Source organism: Salvelinus sp. IW2-2015, linkage group LG18 (genome assembly GCF_002910315.2).
Source record: "Salvelinus sp. IW2-2015 linkage group LG18, ASM291031v2, whole genome shotgun sequence".
Classification (NCBI taxonomy): domain Eukaryota; kingdom Metazoa; phylum Chordata; class Actinopteri; order Salmoniformes; family Salmonidae; genus Salvelinus; species Salvelinus sp. IW2-2015.
In genome coordinates, this window is record NC_036858.1 from 18,259,105 (window position 1) to 18,278,145 (window position 19,041).

General features: G+C 46.6%; 1 protein-coding gene across 6 annotated transcripts in view; it reads left to right on the forward strand.

Moving 5' to 3' along the window:
* LOC111978770 (rho GTPase-activating protein 23) overlaps positions 1-19,041 on the forward strand; it is an 80,527-nt gene that overhangs the window by 47,337 nt on the left and 14,149 nt on the right. For 3 of the 6 annotated variants that reach the window (XM_024009008.2, XM_024009010.2, XM_024009006.2), the window contains exons 2-16: positions 5,981-6,172; positions 7,240-7,270; positions 7,382-7,553; positions 7,669-7,729; positions 8,271-9,234; positions 9,500-10,135; positions 11,109-11,300; positions 11,696-11,804; positions 11,926-11,965; positions 12,124-12,261; positions 12,897-13,211; positions 13,570-13,631; positions 14,276-14,382; positions 14,653-14,759; positions 15,196-15,348. In XM_024009008.2, coding sequence (XP_023864776.1) covers positions 5,981-6,172; positions 7,240-7,270; positions 7,382-7,553; positions 7,669-7,729; positions 8,271-9,234; positions 9,500-10,135; positions 11,109-11,300; positions 11,696-11,804; positions 11,926-11,965; positions 12,124-12,261; positions 12,897-13,211; positions 13,570-13,631; positions 14,276-14,382; positions 14,653-14,759; positions 15,196-15,348 — 3,279 coding nt within the window. The remainder of the gene's footprint in view (positions 1-5,980; positions 6,173-7,239; positions 7,271-7,381; positions 7,554-7,668; positions 7,730-8,270; positions 9,235-9,499; positions 10,136-11,108; positions 11,301-11,695; positions 11,805-11,925; positions 11,966-12,123; positions 12,262-12,896; positions 13,212-13,569; positions 13,632-14,275; positions 14,383-14,652; positions 14,760-15,195; positions 15,349-19,041) is intronic. The other 3 variants (XM_024009007.2, XM_024009009.2, XM_070448361.1) reach the window with 3 other exon arrangements.

A 19,041-nucleotide genomic window follows, 5' to 3' on the forward strand; every position in this document is an offset into this window, starting at 1 on the left:
CCTTAAATAGCCATTTCCCATTCCTCCCCCATCCTTCAATTCCATTCATCTTAGCTCCGTCATAATGACTTCTGCGTCCTCTGATTCATGATTCACACACACATTTAGCCCTCTGGATGGYGTGTCAGTGGTTGCCCTTACTAACAGTAGCCCCAAGGTCCAATGCTATGGAGTCTGGACAGACACTGACACACAAGAACACACAGAACTCAGAAAAGCAGGCTAGCCATAGGGGAGAGATACAGTGAAGCAGATAGGGAAATGCCTTTTCTTTTTTATCCTACCACTGAGTCGGAGCTCCCATTTTTCCGGCTTGAGTTTTCTAAAGGGATTGTAAAGAGGGGAGGAGAGAGGAGAGGAGCGATGGGTGCCATTTCCAGCCAGGGGAGTCTGCATGCCTGTCTTAGTCAATCTATCTTTTTTTGTCTCTTTTCTTTTCTCTCTCTCTATTTCTCTCRCTCTCTCTRTCTCTCRCTKTRCRRWRTCTCTCTTTCTATTTTTACAATGCTCTGGCTCACAGGTGTCAAAGCAAAAAGCTTTAAATACACTGCAATACATTGCTGCTGCTAGTTTTGTTTTAAAAGGCTGGGACTCTCGGTCACCCCCCCCACCCCCCCCCACACACACACACACACACACACAGCCTTTTTAATGTTAGTGTGTACTCTACTGTCAGCTGCGGCGGCCAGGTTCTGAGCATAAAAAGAGGAGACAGGGAGACACACATAGAGAGAGAGAGAAAGCGAGACATGAGAGAGAGAAACACACAGAGAGAACATGCTGTGTGCTGCTCACTGCTCAACCGCCTTGCTGGACTGGCCAGTGGAGGGATGGGAGGAATGTGAAAGAGAGGCGGAGAGAGAGAGTGAGAGAGAGAGTGAGTGAGTGGGGTTGACAGAGTGGACTAGCGTTGCGTGGAGCACAAGAGAGCCTACAGGGAGTCAGAGAGAGAGAGAGAGAGGCAGGCAGGCAGAGCCTGGGTAGAGAAAAGAGGAGAGGATATACTTTAGACAGCAATAAAACAGAGAGCCAGCCGCTGCCAATACTGCACTATACCCAGCATGAGAGAAAAGAGCTACTGTTACCAGCTACAATAAAAAAAACGTGGAACTAAAACTCGTTCTGATCCAGTGAAGAGGACAAGATCCAGGTACAGGTTTCCAGACCTGTACGCCACCCTAATGGCTTCTATACCAGTAAAGAGGACTTCTGAACCTCYATTTCCGGTCAGTGAACAAGGAAGTGTGGCAGCGTGAGTCTGAATCTGTCTATATACTGAGAAAGGACAAGAGGTTAACAGCTACTAGTCTAGCCACATGTAGAACYCAAACGCGGGACAACTCATCTTGAGGAGAGGATGAAATCATAATCTGGTCCTGGATCAGATCCTGGATAGAAATGAGGACACCAGTAGCTCTACACAGATCAWGAATATTACTGATCTAGGACCAACTCTGATGAAGAGCTAGTCGTCTTGTGCCTTGCAAAMGCCCTTTCTCTTTATTGTCTCCACTGATGTCAGGCCTGCCATCCAAGCTGCTTCACCTACTGCTCCAGAAACAGAACTAGTGACCAACAGGACCATGATGCACAACATTTTTGACAGACAGACAAACCGAACCAGAACCCAAATRCACTTTGAGGAATACAAATATATTCACCTAGACCTGGATTCATTCATCAATATGAAGATTTTGTTGATTTTGACTCTGAATTTTGACGTCTTGATTTGACGTTAAAATTGATAGACACTAATTGGTTGGGTTCCGTTGGTCACCATTGACTCTTGACCCCCATGTCCGGCCGAGAGTGTGTGCAGCGTGTCTAGGTGAAAACGTCAGGTGGTTGCGGGGATAACAGCGGTGTCGTATGTGTCCCGTCCTGTGTGGGGCTGTAGCAAACACTCTTGTGTGTGTGGTGCGTGTGTGTGATGTTGAGAGTGGAGGTCCCAGCTCCCTCAGGGCAGGAGTGGTGTTTCCAGTGCTCAGTAGGGGTGGACTGTAGTGACCCGGAACCTCGCTGTATCTGGTTGGCGGTGTTACGAAGCATTACCCTACATGCTACCACCACTACCGCCACTCCACCCCGTGCCTCTCCCCGACCCTCCACCCCACCCCGCTCCTCTCCGCGACCCAGACGAAGGTTGCCCCGGAGGGTTTTGCCACATCTTCGCTTGTCCTGGGTAAGAAAGAGAGACTCTTCTGGGAAATCTCCTAATCTGGCGTGCTCAACTCAACATAGAAAGATAGAAACATAGAAAGGCCGTGACGTAGATGTGTCTTTGGGCATCGGGTTGTTGGGTCTGGTTGATGTTCAAGGATTGTTCCGCAATATGACAAAATAAAAAAAGATATTTCAGAGAGACAGCCAGAGATTCTAATTCCAGAGAGATGTTCTAATTCCAATTATAAACAAGGTGGTTCGAGCCCTGAATGCTGATTGACACYTCAGARCATATACCACGGGTATGATAAAAAAAAGTTATTTTTACTGTTCAATGACGTTGGTAACCAGTTTATAATAGCAATAAGGCACCTCTGGGGTTTGTGGTATATGGTCAATATACCACGGCTAAGGGCTGCATCCAGGCACTACMTTGTGCCTAAGAACAGCCCTTAGCCGTGGTAAGGCTAAGTGACACAGTGCCTTATTGCTTAATTKTAGGATGACAGCCATTTRCAGTAGTGAAAGAAGTTCAGCGCCTTACCAGTGTGTACTCCACACTGGCCTGTAGCAAAAGGCTGTATTAGTCGGAGGATCCGTCATCTCTCCATCTGCTGATTGTCATTGGATTTACTAAGCACCTACACCAATGCAGAATTGACAGAATTGCTATTTTAGAAAGGGTAATGTATAATGTAGAGGCTTGATAAAGGCTAGAGAGTAAATAAGAGTGTGTGGGGGGTTGGGGGTGGAGGGGCTGTGTCACTCCTGCCTACTGTATGTCTTATGTAATGGAGCGCAGTGGGGGCCTGTTGACTAACGGGGGGGAAGGAGATCGGAGCAATGCTTTCGTCACCCGGCACTGTACATATTTATACATCGGCGCGTGTGTGTGTGTGTGTAGTACGTATATGTGAGTGTATGATGGGTGCAGGTTGGAGTGTCATCTGTTCTGCTCGAGTGATGCATCGGCAGGGTGTCTGTGTATGTGAGCGCGTGTGGGCGTGTAGGTTAGAATGTGGTGTTCTCTTATGCGTCAAAGATGTAGCAAAGATCTGTGATCATCAAAAGGCCTTGCCTGAGTAATTGACAATCAGGGGCATTAACACATGTTAAAAGGAAATGTGTGTGTGTGTGTGTGTGTGACGTGTGTGTGCAGATGCATTCATTTGCTGGTTCGCTCGTGTGTGCGTGTAAAACAGTTTGACAAACAAACAAAGTCAAACCGCTTTTGACCTCACAGCCTATAGGGGAAGTGACGTCATAGTTACACGTCACGTTGCCCTTCGTTGACAAGCAGCTAATCTTATGGCTCAGTTATTGATAGAGGTGGGAGAATTCAGGACCGTGTGTAAAGGAGACTGGCATTGGCGGCTTTTCATGCCCCTGTGAGTGTGTGTGTGTGTGTGTGTGTGCGTGTGTGCGTGCTCTGGTATATATTAGGGAGTGTATATGAGAGTGTGTGTGTATGCTTGCGCAAGTTGTGCTGGCATCTCACACCCCAGTGTGTGTGTTTTCATGCACTTGCATGTGAAATAGCAGGTGTAGGAATGGAAGGCCATGAGGGATTCTGACACATGTCATGCTCACAGTATGTAGCGGGGTGATGTTTTTTGGGARGAGTCTTGTCCTTGAGGCAGAACTGAGCGATTTCCGCTAGATGGGCTAGCTGCAAAGTCAAAATTGGSTATATTGTAAAAATTGATGAAGCTTTTTGGTCATCATTTAAGGTTAGGGTTKGGCATTAGGGTTAGCAGTGTGTTTAAGGTTAGAGTTAGGGTTAGGTTTAAAATCWGATTTTATGACTTTGTGGCTATGCCAGCTAGTGACCACTCTGCAGAGCTGCCTCTAGAACAAGATTCATGACAAAAAACACTAACCTGCCAGTGTGTAACCTCGCTCACACACACACACACACACACACACATACACACACACACGCACATACACACACACATGCACAGACATACGTACACACACACATACTCTTTCTCTTTCTGTGTCCATGGTGTTTTCGAAAAACAACATCTATGCCATCTCCATCATCAATCTACGTATGATGAGTCCATGCTTAGGGGCATCCCTGCTCGTGTGGACGTGAATGCACGGTATGTATTTGTGTATACGTGTGTGTGTGTGTGTGGTGTGTGTGTGTGTGTGTGTGTGTGTGTGTGTGTGTGTGTGTGTGTGTGTGTGGTGTGTGTGTGTGTGTGTGTGTGTGTGTGTGTGTGTGTGTGTGTGTGGTGTGTGTGTGTGTGTGTGTGTGTGTGTGTGTTGTGTGCGCGTGTGTGTACACTACATAGTTTCTTAATATTAGTGTTATGAGTCTATTCTAAGACTCCTTACTGAGAATGTGATTTCTATCCTTCCAAGCATCCAGCCTTTGTCTTAGCTTTCCTTCGCAGTCCTATACCACTACATCATATTTCCACTTCCTTGCAAAACAACACATAGCATTTCATAAGGGACTATTACAGATGGGAAGTCAACAGAATAATTCAACCTGTCAATGTGGATCCGGGAATTCCAGATGCTTGAATGCTAGTCACAATGTTGGGCTGGGTATAAAGAGAGGGGTGTTGCAATGGAACTGGAGCCCCCATCGGAAAGAGAGTCCCCCTCCCTGCCACCCACACACTCACACAAACACACGCAMGCACACAATCACACACACATAGTCCCCTCCCTAGCCACTCTATTCTTAGAGGCGAAGGATTCCCTGAATCCCCAAATGGGCCAGTTAGCTCAGGCACCATGCCTCACTTCCTGTTCAAGGCTTTCCACTTCCTGTTGTTGTGGTGCGGTGCAGTGTGGCCTGGCCTTGTGATTTTGTGGGGAGGGGGTTGGCGGGGGAGTGGAGAAAGAAGGCAGGAGGGAGTATAGGAAGTCATGGGGAGGGTGGGATGAAGAAGGAAGAGGGCCGAAGGCTATCAGGAGAGGTTGTGTGATAAGATAAAGACGGTAGCTAGACACTAAAAAGCTAAGTGTGCTGTATGGTGCCTGAGRTAGGAGCTTTTTCCTAATATTACTTAAGCCTAAGCGGGATGAAGGTATGTATCCCCCTGCCAATCTCTGTATCTACATATCTACATTTTAAAACCGTTTTCAATAGAATATGTTGCTGTTGGATACTGCATCCCGCCTAAGAAAAATGTATAGGGGAAACCCTTTACGGCATATATGGACCACCAGTGTATCCCCAAAGTGTTACAGACACAAAGACTCCAAACACACAKAGAGGCGTGAGTCTTATTATTCTTTAGGTGTGGGTGTATGTGTGTTTGCGCACGTGCGTGRATGTTCATGCGTGCCTAACGTGCGTGTGTGTGTCATGATCGAGTCCTGTTGTTCCATAATTGTTAGATATAAATACCCACTCCAACATGTATTTTTACCCCTCCATTGTGTGGCAGGTGATTATGGGAGAGGTGGGTCGTTAAAATAMATATTATTCCTGAGAGAGAGAAAGGCATTGGTGGAATTCCAGAATTCTGGGTGGAGTTTAAAAAATTGGGTGAAGTCTCCCTAGCCTGGTCCCGAACCTGTGTGGTATATAGCTATTATCGCTAATAGAAACTTCTCTGACGTTTCACACTTAAGCAATYCATTTCTCACTGACATGGAGGATATGTTTGGACTCACTGACCTAATTCAAAGTTTACACTTACACCCTCAGCTCACTTTACCTAACTTACATTGACATTTTGCTCACATATTGAAATTACTGATACATTTAGAAAGTTGTACTAATGAATTGAATAGCTCATATTGACTTTGACCCCTTTTCTTAAATCCTCCTTATCTGTGTCCCTCGTAGGCTAAAGGGCGGAATGATGGCGTCCTGTCATCCAATGAGAACACTCGGCCGCTGTCGTCGGGCGAGGTTGAGGGTGTGGCGTGGCAGGGCCCTCGTACGGTGCTCCTGCAGAAGAACTCCCAGGGCTTCGGCTTCACGCTGCGCCACTTCATTGTGTACCCGCCAGAGTCCTCCCTCCACAATAACCTCAAGGTAACAATGGTTCATAGCCCCCACGATGGAATGCATTACGTTCATTTTACAGATTTCCCTACCAAGCTTATGCTGATCTGCTAACCTCCAGTAGTGTAGAGGTTAATTGTCTCTCATGACCAAATTAAGAGGGGTCGTGAAGTCACAGAATTACAGGTGTGTGTGTGTTACCCTAACAGTTTTCACACTTATGGAGGTGTCCTGACCAATGGTCACCAACCAGTAGAAGAAAAGCCCACACATCCTGTAGCTCCCTAGGACCAGGGTCGGGGACCACTGACCTACAGGGAGAGGAGAGAAGAGAGGAACAGAGAAGTAAATAAAAGAGGCAAATGGGGTAAAAGAGGAAAGGAGGAGACGAGAGGAGGAGAAGAGAGAGAGGAGGGAATATGTTAAACAGAAGATGAGAGGAGAGAAGAGAAGAAGGAGAGGAGATGGGGCAAGAGAGGAGATGGGGCAAGAGAGGAGAGGGCAAGAGAGGAGAGTGCAAGCAGAACAGGAGATGAGAAGGTAAATAGAAGAGGAGTAGAGGATGAGAAAGGGAAAGAAGAGGAGAAAGGTGGTAGTATCACTGGTTCCTACTCCAGGGTATCTAGGTCTCTATTATGTGGCTGTAAAGCCCAGGTCATTGTCTGTCTGACTGGAATGAGCTGTCAGCCAGCCGGCCAGACCTAAACTGCCCAGTCAGCTGGGGCCTGTGTGTGTGTGGGTGTGGGTGTGAGGGTGGAGTAGGGAGTGGGTTATTGTGTGTGTGTGTGTGTGTCAGAGAGAGATGAACAGTGCATGTGTGTTTGCGTGTATGTGTGATAAATTGAGGTAAACTATGTGAGCATATGCTGGCTCATGAGTGTTTTTGTCACTGTCAATCCATTTCTGTGTGTTACTATGATGAGGCCCGTTTCGAAGGTGTGTGTTAATGCGTTTGTAGCCACACAACTGCTCATCGCTCTGACTGCCTGGGGGAGATAGCATCTCCTTGTGGTAGAGCCACAAAACAACTGGTCTGGTTGGTCTCTGTTCACTAGTTTTCTAGGTGTCTCACTTGTCTTCCTCTCCTTTCTCTGCAGGATGAGGAGAATGGAAACGGCAATGGAAAAYGTGAGGGTTTTTCATGTGTCATTATACATTCCTTTGGTGTGCGTTGTTTACAAGTTTATGAATCTGTGTTAAAAATGTTTAACGAATATATACCACGTTTGTGTGTCCCAGGTTGTCAAAGGGGTCGTCTGGAGCCCATGGACACCATCTTTGTAAAGAGTGTGAGGGAGAAAAGCCCTGCCCACCAAGCTGGCCTGTGTACAGGGGACAGACTGGTAAAGGTGAATGGGGAAAGTGTATTAGGGAAGACCTACTCTCAGGTGATCGCGTTGATCCAGAACAGGTGAGACACGCACACACGCAGGCACCTACACACGTGATATGACACATTATATAATACTTGTTACATAACTTTACACAATGACCCATTATTTTACTATCCTCTATCCCTCTTCCAGCGAGAATGTTCTGGAGCTCTGCATCATGCCAAAAGATGAGGATGTGTTGCAGTTGGTAAGTGTGAGTATGAGATTTCTGTTTCTTTCRCTCCTCTCCTCCTTCCCACACATCAAATTATTTATAATCATAGCCCAATAACAATACACCTCACAATCACAAAGCAATTTGGTTTGGTGAAGAATATTGAGTTAGTAGTAATGTATAGACAATTACAAACATTTCATATAATTCCAGTGCTGAACTATCCCTACTGGATATACAATAATTACACAATAACACGTTTTCATTGTAACACAAATTGAATTGTAATGTAAAAAAAAAAAATGCATTCCACCCGCCTTTGCTTTCACAAACACCTGACAAGCTAGTTTGGAGTGGATTTTTAGTTTTTATTTCAAATGTATTGGAAACAGGTTGTTAAATCATGTCACATGCCATGGAACGCGTTAGACTACCAAACGGAATMTGTTCATTTTGTGTGAAATACTACTTTGCACCTGCTTTCTACTCTTCTCTATCCCTTCCCTCCCTCTCTATCTCCTTTCTATCTCTTCAGTTTTTCATCTCTCATGCTCCCACTCTCCTCTTCCCTCCCCTACAGGCGTACTCTCAGGATGCCTACCTGAGAGGAAATGAGCCATACACGGGAGGGGCGCAGCATATCCCCGACCCTCCCCCACTCTGCTACCCCCGTGCCAAGCCCACTTCCACGGCCCCTCTGCCACCCAACCACCAAAGCCCCCTGGACAACTGGCACTGCCGCCCCAGCCCTGTTAACCAGGCATCCCCCTTGGACAACCGCTCTGCCGRGGTTAACGTAACTCAGACCTCCGGCAGGCCCAGGGGTCCGGCAGAAAACGAGGAGGATGGCGGAGGCCATTTTGGCTCCTCGGCAGGACAAGAGGGAGATTGGCGGCCATCTTTGGGGCAGAACCGCGGGCGCTCGTCGTCGGCCGTCAGCGCACTGGATTTCCACTTTGCCAACCACAACGCCGCCATCGCCTCTGCAACCCTGCCCCACATGCCCACCCGGAAGGGAAGTTTACCAGCTACGCGTGCCCACAGCGACGCCATGTGCCACCAGGCGCTGTCGGACTGGTACTACAGCCAGGCAGAGGCGGCCGAGCGCATGTCCCCTCGACACCGGAGCATATCCCAGGATCGGTTAGCCGAGCTGGGGTTGGGCTTAGCGCTGGGACCCATTGGCGCTGGAGGTCCTGGGTCTAACTCTATGTCCTCCATGGCTCARAGAGACCACGGCGTTTCCCAAGAAACTCTGCTGCTCCACCACCAGGCAGCAGCCGCCTCCCACGATTCCTATTGGCTGGGAGGCTGGGGGGGAGTGTCCGGGCCAGGGAGCCGTTCGTGCTCCGAAAGCCTGCTGGCGGCGTACGCATCGTACGAACGCAACTACGGGCGCTCGCAGGAGACGCTAGCCCAGGCGGCTGCGCTGGTGTCGCCGCACTGCGAGAGAGCCCCCGCCTGGCCGTCGCAGGATGCCAAGGAGCAGGACAAAGACTTGGGAAACCACCACACGGTTACAGCCACAACCGCAGCCACACTGGGTAAGCTCCACACGCATAGAGATATTTAGATGGATAGATAGGCAGGAAGACAGACCTTAATCTGATCTCCCCATCTCCCTAAAGTGTACACTTACTCACTCCCCTTGTGGATTTAACATATGACATACACCACTCTAACATGCCTTAAAATCCATGAGGGGGTTTAAGCAAGTGCACGCTTTTAGCAGGAGGGCAAGGAATTGGTATTTAGCCAGTACTTCTCCTGCTGTACCCTGCCTATATTATGTCTACCTTTTCCCCACAGCCACAGCCCCCTCTGTTGGTCGGCAAACCCAGCAGCAGCAGGTGGCTGAGCCCCAGACCCAGAGCAGGAGGTTGGAGGAAGAGGAGCTGGTGGGTTACAAAAGCTACAGCCCCTCCTTCTGCCGCAAGGCCAGCCACCTCCTCCAACAAGCCCACTCCTTCAGAGAACCCACCTACATCGGACCCCACCTCAACTGGGCACCCAGTGCCAAAACTAGCCCCTCGGACTGCGAGGGAGGCTGGATAGGAGGGGGGATGGTAGTTCCTCGTCCTTCCTCCACCCCGGCCGTCATCCCTTCTTCGTCGGAGGATGAGAGAGTGTGGCTGGGGGAGGAGAGGGGGGAGTCGAGGGAGACGTTGTCTCCTCTCCCTCTGGGCCAGGAGGTGGTGCTGAGGCAGAAGCCCCCTATGGGGCGTCGGACCCCCGTGCACGCCCTCCGTCACCCCCTCTACGCCGTCCCAGTGGATTCAGCCGAGCCCCCCGTCGGGCTGCTACCCTCCCCAAACACCCCCACTGCAGGGACACCCTCGCCCGTCTGTGGGGGTACCAGAATGGGGGACAGTCTAAGGAGGCCCAACGGTAGCCTGCAACCCCACCACAGCACACCCGACTCCCTGGCCTCTATTCCCTTTATAGGTTAGTAGTTAGTACCCCACCCTACTCTCCAACTTCCGCCTTCCTCCCTTCCCTTTCTTTATGAATAGTTGGGGGGAGGGAATTATACATTTATACCAGGGTTCAATTCCAATTCCAATTTTCTTCAATGCTTTTCAATGAGACTTCAATGAGAACGCCAACTGTGATGTACACCGAGTATACCAAACATTAGGAACACCTTCCTAATTAGGAACACCTTCCTAATATTGAGTTGCACCCCCCCTTTTGCCKTCAGAACAGACTCAATTCGTCAGGGCATGGACGAATGCTTCCCACAGTTGTGTCATGTTGGCTGGATGAAACTGTTGAGCGTGAAAAACCCGGCAGCGGTGCAGTTCTTGACACAAACCGGTGTGCCTGGCACCTACTACCATACCCTGTTCAAAGGCAATTACATTTTTTGCCTTGCCCAATCACCCTCTGAATGGCACACATACACAATCCATGTCTCAATTGTCTCAAGGCTTAAAAATGATTKTTTAACCATCTACACTGATTGAAGTGGATTTAACAGGTGACTTGAATAAGGGATCATAGCTTTCACCTGAATTCACCTGGTCAGTCTATATCATGGAAAGAGCAAGTGTTCTTAATGTTTTGTATGCTCAGTGTATACACATATACTGTACTAAATTATATGTTATATGTGTATAACTGAGTAAATGTCTTTGTAACTTGAAACTGTTAGTGCAGTGTATGTGTGTAAGTCTTCTGTGTCCAGATAAATATAGATTTTTACACACATATTACCTTCAGTGTGCTTATGTAMTAACACCTATGTATGTCTCTGGGGAGTGTGTCTGTAACATGACTGTCTATCCAGTGGTGTAATTCACTAGTACATTTTGACTCTCCCATAGAAATATGCTATATTACATAGGAAGTAATACTTATTTCTATTATGACTGTCTTCCTCGATGACCTCTAACCTCTAACCCCTGACCCCTCACAGATGACCCCATCAGCCCTAGCGCTGACCTACGTGCCCGCCATGTACCCGCCTGCTCCGTGGTGTCCTCCAGTGCCCCGTGCCCTCTTGTGTCCTCTTTGCCCTGTGCCCTCACCTCTAGTACCACTACTGTCTCCCCTGTCACCCTCTCCTCCTCTACCTCCCCCCTCGTCAAGCTCCGCTCCCAGGACAGCAGTGAGTGTCCCCCATTCGCTTCACCTCTCCTCACCATACCGCCATCACTTCCTTTAGAACGATTTCCCACGTTTTGGCATGTAGACCTGTTTTCACTTCTACACCGACTGTTGTCGATATCCCCAGTCAGTCGATACAGGGAAAGTGCAAAAACAGGTTCACATGTCAAAACAAGGAAAATTGTACTTAGACCTCAAACCCCCTTCAACTGCCCCCAATCCACCTCTATCTCCAGGCTCAATGTGTTCTGTGTTTGCTTCTCTCTGACATGTCTAGAATGCCTTCCATTTTGAGCTATCTCACGTCACTGTGTTCTTTTTGCATGTCTTTAATTCCCTCCCTACTGATTCATCTCTCTCTCATCATTTCCCTTTCTTTTCTTTCTTTCTGAGAAGGCAGTATCAAAAGCCGCCGTTCCTCCTACCTGCTGGCCATTACCACGGAGCGCTCCAAGTCATGTGACGAGGGCCTCAACACCTTCCGGGAGGAAGGCCGTGTCTTCTCGTAAGTTTGGCCCCTTGTTGTCTGAAGACTATATGCAGAGGTCAAAAAGGTCAGGAGATATGAATATATCTTGTTTTTCTGTGCGGTCAGTCATGCAACATTCTCAAATATCTTTCCACAGGAGACTACCAAAAAGGGTCAAGAGCTTTTTCACTGATGGGGTGAGTATTATCTCTTCGCTGTTTCATCTTTTATTTGATCATTATATTTTATTTTGTCTGCGTCAGCTTTGGACCAACCGCATTAGAACTGTACTTGATTTTGTGATCTGATTGGCTCTGAGCTGTGGTTGTGTGGTGTGATTGGCTGTGTATTCCAGTCTCTYGAGAGTCTGCGTGCTGCAGAGGATGCGCGGTCGAAACGTCACTCCACCTCCGAACTGGGGACRATCACCTTCAGTGACGTACGCAAGGACGGCTGGCTTCACTACAAACAGATCCTCACGGAGAAGGGAAAAGTAATACACACACACTTTTGTTTTGCTATCCTTGTGGGGACCAAACAATTGATTCCCATTCAATGAATTCAATTAAAAGTCCCATGATGGTAGTGACTGCCCATTACTGCTTATCACTTATTAAGCATAATTTATTCACATTACTTTACCGTAATAAAATATTTCAGTTGTGAATATTACATTTGTTTTATTTGATTACTTTATTATTTAATTCCAAGTCATCATCTCATCTCTATAGAGCTGCTGCCTATGCGGTCTGACAAAATCACTATTTTAGTAGTTCTTCAAAGTAAATAAGGCATACTTTTATGACTGCTGAAAACCAACTATCAATCACTTAGATCTTGTATTTTCAGGTAGAGATACTGCACCTAGCGAAGCAGCTGCTCTCTATCCCTCTCGATCACGCATTCTTCTGTCTCTTCTCTCTCTCCGTGTCTACCCCACACTAACCTAATGTAGCAGGCGTAAAAGAAACACACAGACCGGACAAATAGGCGTGCAATGGTTTATGGTCTTAATTACCACGTTTTCTGCACTAAACTATGTAGAATATTGAGCTCACAGAAAAAAAKCTGAAAGAAATATAATTAAACTGACCTCTCATACTCTCTCTCTCTCTCCACCAACCACAGAAGGTGGGCGGCGGCATGCGTCCGTGGAAGCGCGTCTTCTCCGTGCTGCGCTCCCACTGCCTTTTGCTCTACAAAGACAAGCGGGAGGCGGTCCTCCACGGGGCGGSGGCGGGACCTGGCCATGGGGAGGACGAGCACCCTCCAATCAGCATCCGCGGCTGCCTGATTGACATTGCCTATAGCGAAACCAAGCGTAAGCACACTCTGAGGCTGACCACTCAGGACTTCTGTGAGTACCTGTTGCAGGCGGAGGACAGAGATGACATGCTGGGCTGGATCCGGGTCATCAGAGAGAACAGCAAGACAGACAACGAGGTAGGTGGAAACAAAGATGATATTAAACTGAGGAAGAGTGCATCATTTAACTGACTTGTCTAGTTAAATAAAGGTTAAAACAAATGTTTTAAAGAGTGCATCATAGAGATACAGTATAATACTTATACTTTGTTCTGTTAAATACTGTGGAGGGCCCACTCTCCAGTCTTTCCCCAAGTTTAGGGCCCCCAAAGCAACATTCAGGTCATCTGATTCAAATTGACAATTGAAACCAATAGAAACAAAATTCTCCTACATGAGGGGGGGAACAGAACTAGGCAGGATAGCTTTAAAAAAAAAAGTTAACATAACATGTAATCAACGTAATATACAAAACTGTCTTTTGCTTGTGTTTCAGGAGCTGGGTTTTTCCAGACAAGCGCTCATCAGCAAGAAGCTCAATGACTACAGGAAACAAACGTAAGCCATGCACCCCTAACCACACTCACTTAATTCTAAGCGTTTATACACTAAATCCATGTAAACTACTTTTCCCAAATATCAATACACTCTTACAACCTTTATTTTTCCCTTTTGGTTCTTGGCACAAACGCTAGAGTAAATCTTGCCGTCATTACATTTGTCGTTATGTTCATGGGCCTTTTGTTGTCTTCTAAATGCCCATACTATCAGGTAAGACCCAAGTGCAGAAGTAACCATGCTTATTGTAACAACAGGGGCAGGCAAACGACAGGTCAAGGCAGGCAGGGGTCGATAATCCAGAGTAGGAGCAAAGGTACAGGACYGCAGGCAGGCTCAGGGTCAGGGACAGGCAGAGCGGCCAGGCGTGCGGGTACATGGTCAGGACAGGCAAGGGTCAAAAATCAGGAGGATGAGAAAAAGAGAGGCTGGGAATAGACAGGAGCTGACAGGACAAACGCTGGTAAACTTGACAAACAAGACAAACTGGCACAGACAGACAGAAAACACAGGTATAAATACCCAGAGGATAAGTGGGGAAGATGGGCGACACCTGMAGGGGGTGGAGACAAGCACAAGGACCGGGGAAACAGATKAYGGCGTGACACATGCAATATTCCAGCCCTCTCTTTGTCTCCATCCAGTACAACAGGCAATAAGCCAGACACCTCTCCCAGGGCCCATCGCATGATGCCCCCCTTCCTCCTGGCCAAGACAGACAACGCTTTCATGAACCGCTCCTCCAGCAAGGGTGAGTGACACACATACCACAGTCCCATGGCACAAGCATGGCATAAAGGTTCATTAGGCACCAAACGGAAGAAAACAGACTGAAACATGGAGGGACTACCTGGACTTGTCCAATAATAAACARTGWTTTTCATTTTCCGCTACAAAATGTTAGCTTAGTGCATGATTTTAGGACAGTACCAAGCCATTGCATTTTTTCAGGAGTTTGCTGTACTRAAGGGCTGCTTTGTAAATTGTCTGCGTTCTCTTTCTGTTTATCTGTCTGTTTTAGATGAGAGCAAGGGTCCATGGGGTATCATCATGAAGAAAGCAAAGAAGACAGGCCCCAAGGTGTTTGGAGTGCGACTTGAGGACTGTCAACCTGCTGTTAACAACAAGGTTTGTCGGTTGTCGATCTACTCTGTTCCTCGATCACCATTTACATATTCCCTATCTCTCTTCCKTCTTCTCAATGTGTTCTCAGTGTCTCACACTATTGGGGAATGGGGTGTGTTACCCCATGACATGCAAACACCTCAAGACCAACTGAAAAGCGCAATAATGCATAATCCATTCAGCCGTTATCCATTGCTACTTTTATCATATTATCTGGTAATGTGTTGCTATCACTTTCTCGCTCTCTTGCTCTGCCTCTCATTTGTCTATGAAATAAAAATGTATTAATTACTAACATCCTTCTCTCTGAAACTCCTGTCTCCATCTCTCCACTCGATCTAATCCTCTCTCTTTCTTTCTTTCTTTCTATCTTTCTTTCTTTCTCTCGCTCTCTCTCTTTCCCCCTCCATCTACTCTCTCGTTCTCCCCCCTCCCCCAGTTTGTCCCTCTGATTGTGGAGCTGTGCTGTGGGCTGGTGGAGAGCATGGGTCTGGAGTACACTGGCGTCTACAGGGTGCCGGGCAACAATGCCATGGTGTCCAACCTGCAGGAGCAGCTCAACAAGGGCCTGGAGATCAACATTACTGAGGAGGTGTGTGTGTGTGTGTGTGCATTACAACATACTACAAAGAGAGACTGAGAGAGTAAGAAGGAGGTGGATGATAGGTGTGTTTGTGTGATACCGAGAAAGGCTGACAGAGTAAGAGAGAAAAAGGGAGGGCGAGGGAGAGAGAAATTCAGTCAAAATTAGATATAGTATGTGACATGAGGACATTAAATAGCTAAGGAAAGTAAGGAAACTTTGAATATTCATATTTTTCCAGACTTACAGTAAATTTGGCTTTTGACCCTATTTTCTAAAATAAACTTTGGTAGTTTTATCATCAAGGTCTAACCTTATTTAGACATGGCAGAGTCAATCATGAATAAAACAAATTAAGAAGTACTTTTATATTAATATAAAATATATATTTCCATTTAGAGGGAGCCAAAGGGGGGTTTGCACAGCAATGTTCTCAGAGTTTTGTACTTTTCAGTGTATTCTGGATATTCTTTCAGTGTATTCTGGTTTCCAGGATATTCTGTTGGCTTCTAGCTCCAGTGTTTGGGACAGATTTCTGTCCGGCTTTAGCCTGGTGTGGCTCCTGGACTCGAATGGACAGTGGTGGGCAGTATGTGTTTGGTTACTCTGTCGCCAGCTGCGTATGTTGTGTCCGTGAAAGGGGGGATATAAAAATGACTTACAAGGARAACAAAGCTTGCTTCAGTCACATTTGTAATGAAAGATAAGCTTGCTGTGTGCTCCCCCTATAGGAATTACTAGACATCAACAATCAAACTGTGCAGACATGAAAAGAGCACAGAGATTGTATAATCACACTCAGATGAATGATGAGCAWACTGCTTGCTAGTACACTTTATGGTGCTGTATGAATATACTGTATTTCTTTAAGGCACATTTAATTCTATCACTGAGGCTTGCTCATGTCTGCGTCTGCAGTGGCAGCACGTGATCGCTGGCCCAAGGCCTGGGTGGCCGTCCACTGGGCGGGCATTATATCAGTCACCTGGGTCACCCAGTGAGGGCTGGGAATCAGCTGAGCCAGTTGGTTGCTGAAGTAGTAAGCAGCAAAATTGGTCTGGGCTAGGGCTGTGGCGGTCATAAAATTTTGTCAGCCGGTGACTGTCAAGCAAATAACTGCCGGTCTCACGGTAATTGACCATTAATTAACATTTACCATCTCCTGGCTTCCATAGCCTACATGCCGACCTTTGGAACATCTACATTTTAAAAAGTCCAGTAAATCCATTTAATATAGCCTGCACCATCACAATAAATCCATTATTTATTTTAGACAGTTCTAAAGAAACATGATATGAAGAAAATGTTGTCTATTTGAGAAGAACAGAATAGCATACTTTGAGMTGTCCTTATGTTAGGCCCAGATCTGGCTATGCCATATGGCTGTGGGCTACACTAGTAAATTTAGCAGACAATAATTGCTTTGTTTTTTGCGCAGGCCGTACACACTTCATCAGTCTCTCATTCACAATTTGACAATCCATGCCGTTTGCGACCAGTGGCCGTTGTGCCCTTGGGCTGAATATTATAATTATAATTCCTTTCTCCCGGCTGCATGCTCCGAATCARCTCTCACCCACAAGGCATCTCAGCTACAAAGTAGGCTACAAGTGAAGACAGACACATTGGGGACACAACTCCGTGCGTCTTTCTTATCGAATTCCGAGGCGCATATTGAAGATGTTAGATATACTGTCCACAATTTATTTCCGTCAGCCAACAAGATGAGTAGGCCTAACGAACAGCAAAAGCACTAACCTATGTCAATCTACTATCCCCCATAGTACAACATTTGAGCTATTCTATTGGTCAACTTGTCCTACTGTGCGAGAAAGAAATATTCCAAACACAGTCTGGGACAGTTGTGGGATGCAATACATCCCAAATGAATACTACCACTCGCATCAAAAACATTTTAAAAGCAATGAGGCTAATGCAAAAGAAAGAAAAATCTGAAAGTTTAGCTTAAAATATTGATAAGCTATTAGGCTATTTCTTCACATATAAGCGCAGCAATGCACACTCTGCAATAGGGTATAAGCACGAATGTTAAACATTTTTCAAAAATGCAATCAATTCGTGGGAAAACACCAATCTCAAAAGTGACCGCAAATGTGATTATGCATGTATTGCTTAATTATAAAAAGGTGCATTTTTATGGTGAAAATTATCTTCCCCAAGCTTGAAACTCATGCGCCGCCMATTTATGCCAGWTAGGCTCTACACCGGTTGTAAAGTTGATTAATGTGCTTAATTTTAAGAAGTTATTTGGTCACTTTAGTAGTGATACAAACCTTATCAAATGGGCAAGGCTACATGAGGCGTGTGACTATGATTTGAAAAAGTCACAAAAAAAGGCATGCACTGTTTCTTGCCTTACTGCACACAAGCTGGGCATCATTCACAAGTGATAGGCTAATATTGTCACCCATCAGACTATTCTTGATTTAATCTTGTCTTTACATACATATACTAAATCATTTATGATGTCAGTGTGATTATAGGGACAATAGAGTGCTGAGTACCAGGCAGTTAGCAAGTTTGGTAGGCTACTAATGACCATCAGCAGCATCAGAGCTTGGAGAAGCCTAGTTACCGTGTGTTACGTGACTAAACGGTCAATGGAATTTGACTGCGATCGTGACTCGTGACCGCCAGTGTGGCGATAATACAGTCACCGCAACAGCCCTAGTCTAGGCCTGTCGAATGTATATTAAAACATACATTTCTCAAGCAAATTTTAATTACTAATGTCCAAGTCGGATATCAAATCAAATGTATTTATATAGCCCTTCTTAGATCAGCTGATATCTCAAAGTGCTGTACAGAAACCCAGCCTAAACCCCAAACAGCAAGCAATGCAGGTGTAGAAGCACGGTGGTAGGAGAAACTCCCTAGAAAGGCCAAAACCTAGAGAGGAACCAGGCTATGAGGGGTGGCCAGTCCTCTTCTGGCTGTGCCGGGTGGAGATTATAACAGAACATGGCCAAGATGTTCAAATGTTCATAAATGACCAGCATGGTCAAATAATAATAATCACAGTAGTTGTCGAGGTGCAACAGGTCAGCACCCCAGGAATAAATGTCAGTTGGCTTTCATAGCCGATCATTGAGAGTATCTCTACCACTCCTGCTGTCTCTAGAGAATTGAAAACAGCAGGTCTGGACAGGTAGCACGTCCAGTGAACAGGTCAGGGTTCCATAGCCGCAGGCAGAACAGTTGAAACTGGAGCAGCAGCACGACCAGGTGGACTTGGGGACAGCAAGGAGTCATCATGCCAGGTAGTCCTGAGGCATGGTCCTAGGGCTCAGGTCCTCCGAGAGAGAGAAATAAAGAAAGAGAGAATTAGAGAGAGCATACTTAAATTCACACAGGACACCGGATAAGACAGGAGAAATACTCCAGATATAACAGACTGACCCTAGCCCCCCAACACATAAACTACTGCAGCATAAATACTGGAGGCTGAGACAGGAGGGGTCAGGAGACACTGTGGCCCCATCCGATGATACCCCCGGACAGGGCAAAACAGGCTGGATATACCGCCACTGAAAGCACACCCCACACCACTAGAGGGATATCTTCAACCACCAACTTACCATCCTGAGACAAGGCTCAAGTGACGCACCCCTCCTAGGGTTGGCATGGAAGAGCACCAGTAAGCCAGTGACTCAGCCCCTGTAATAGGGTTAGAGGCAGAGA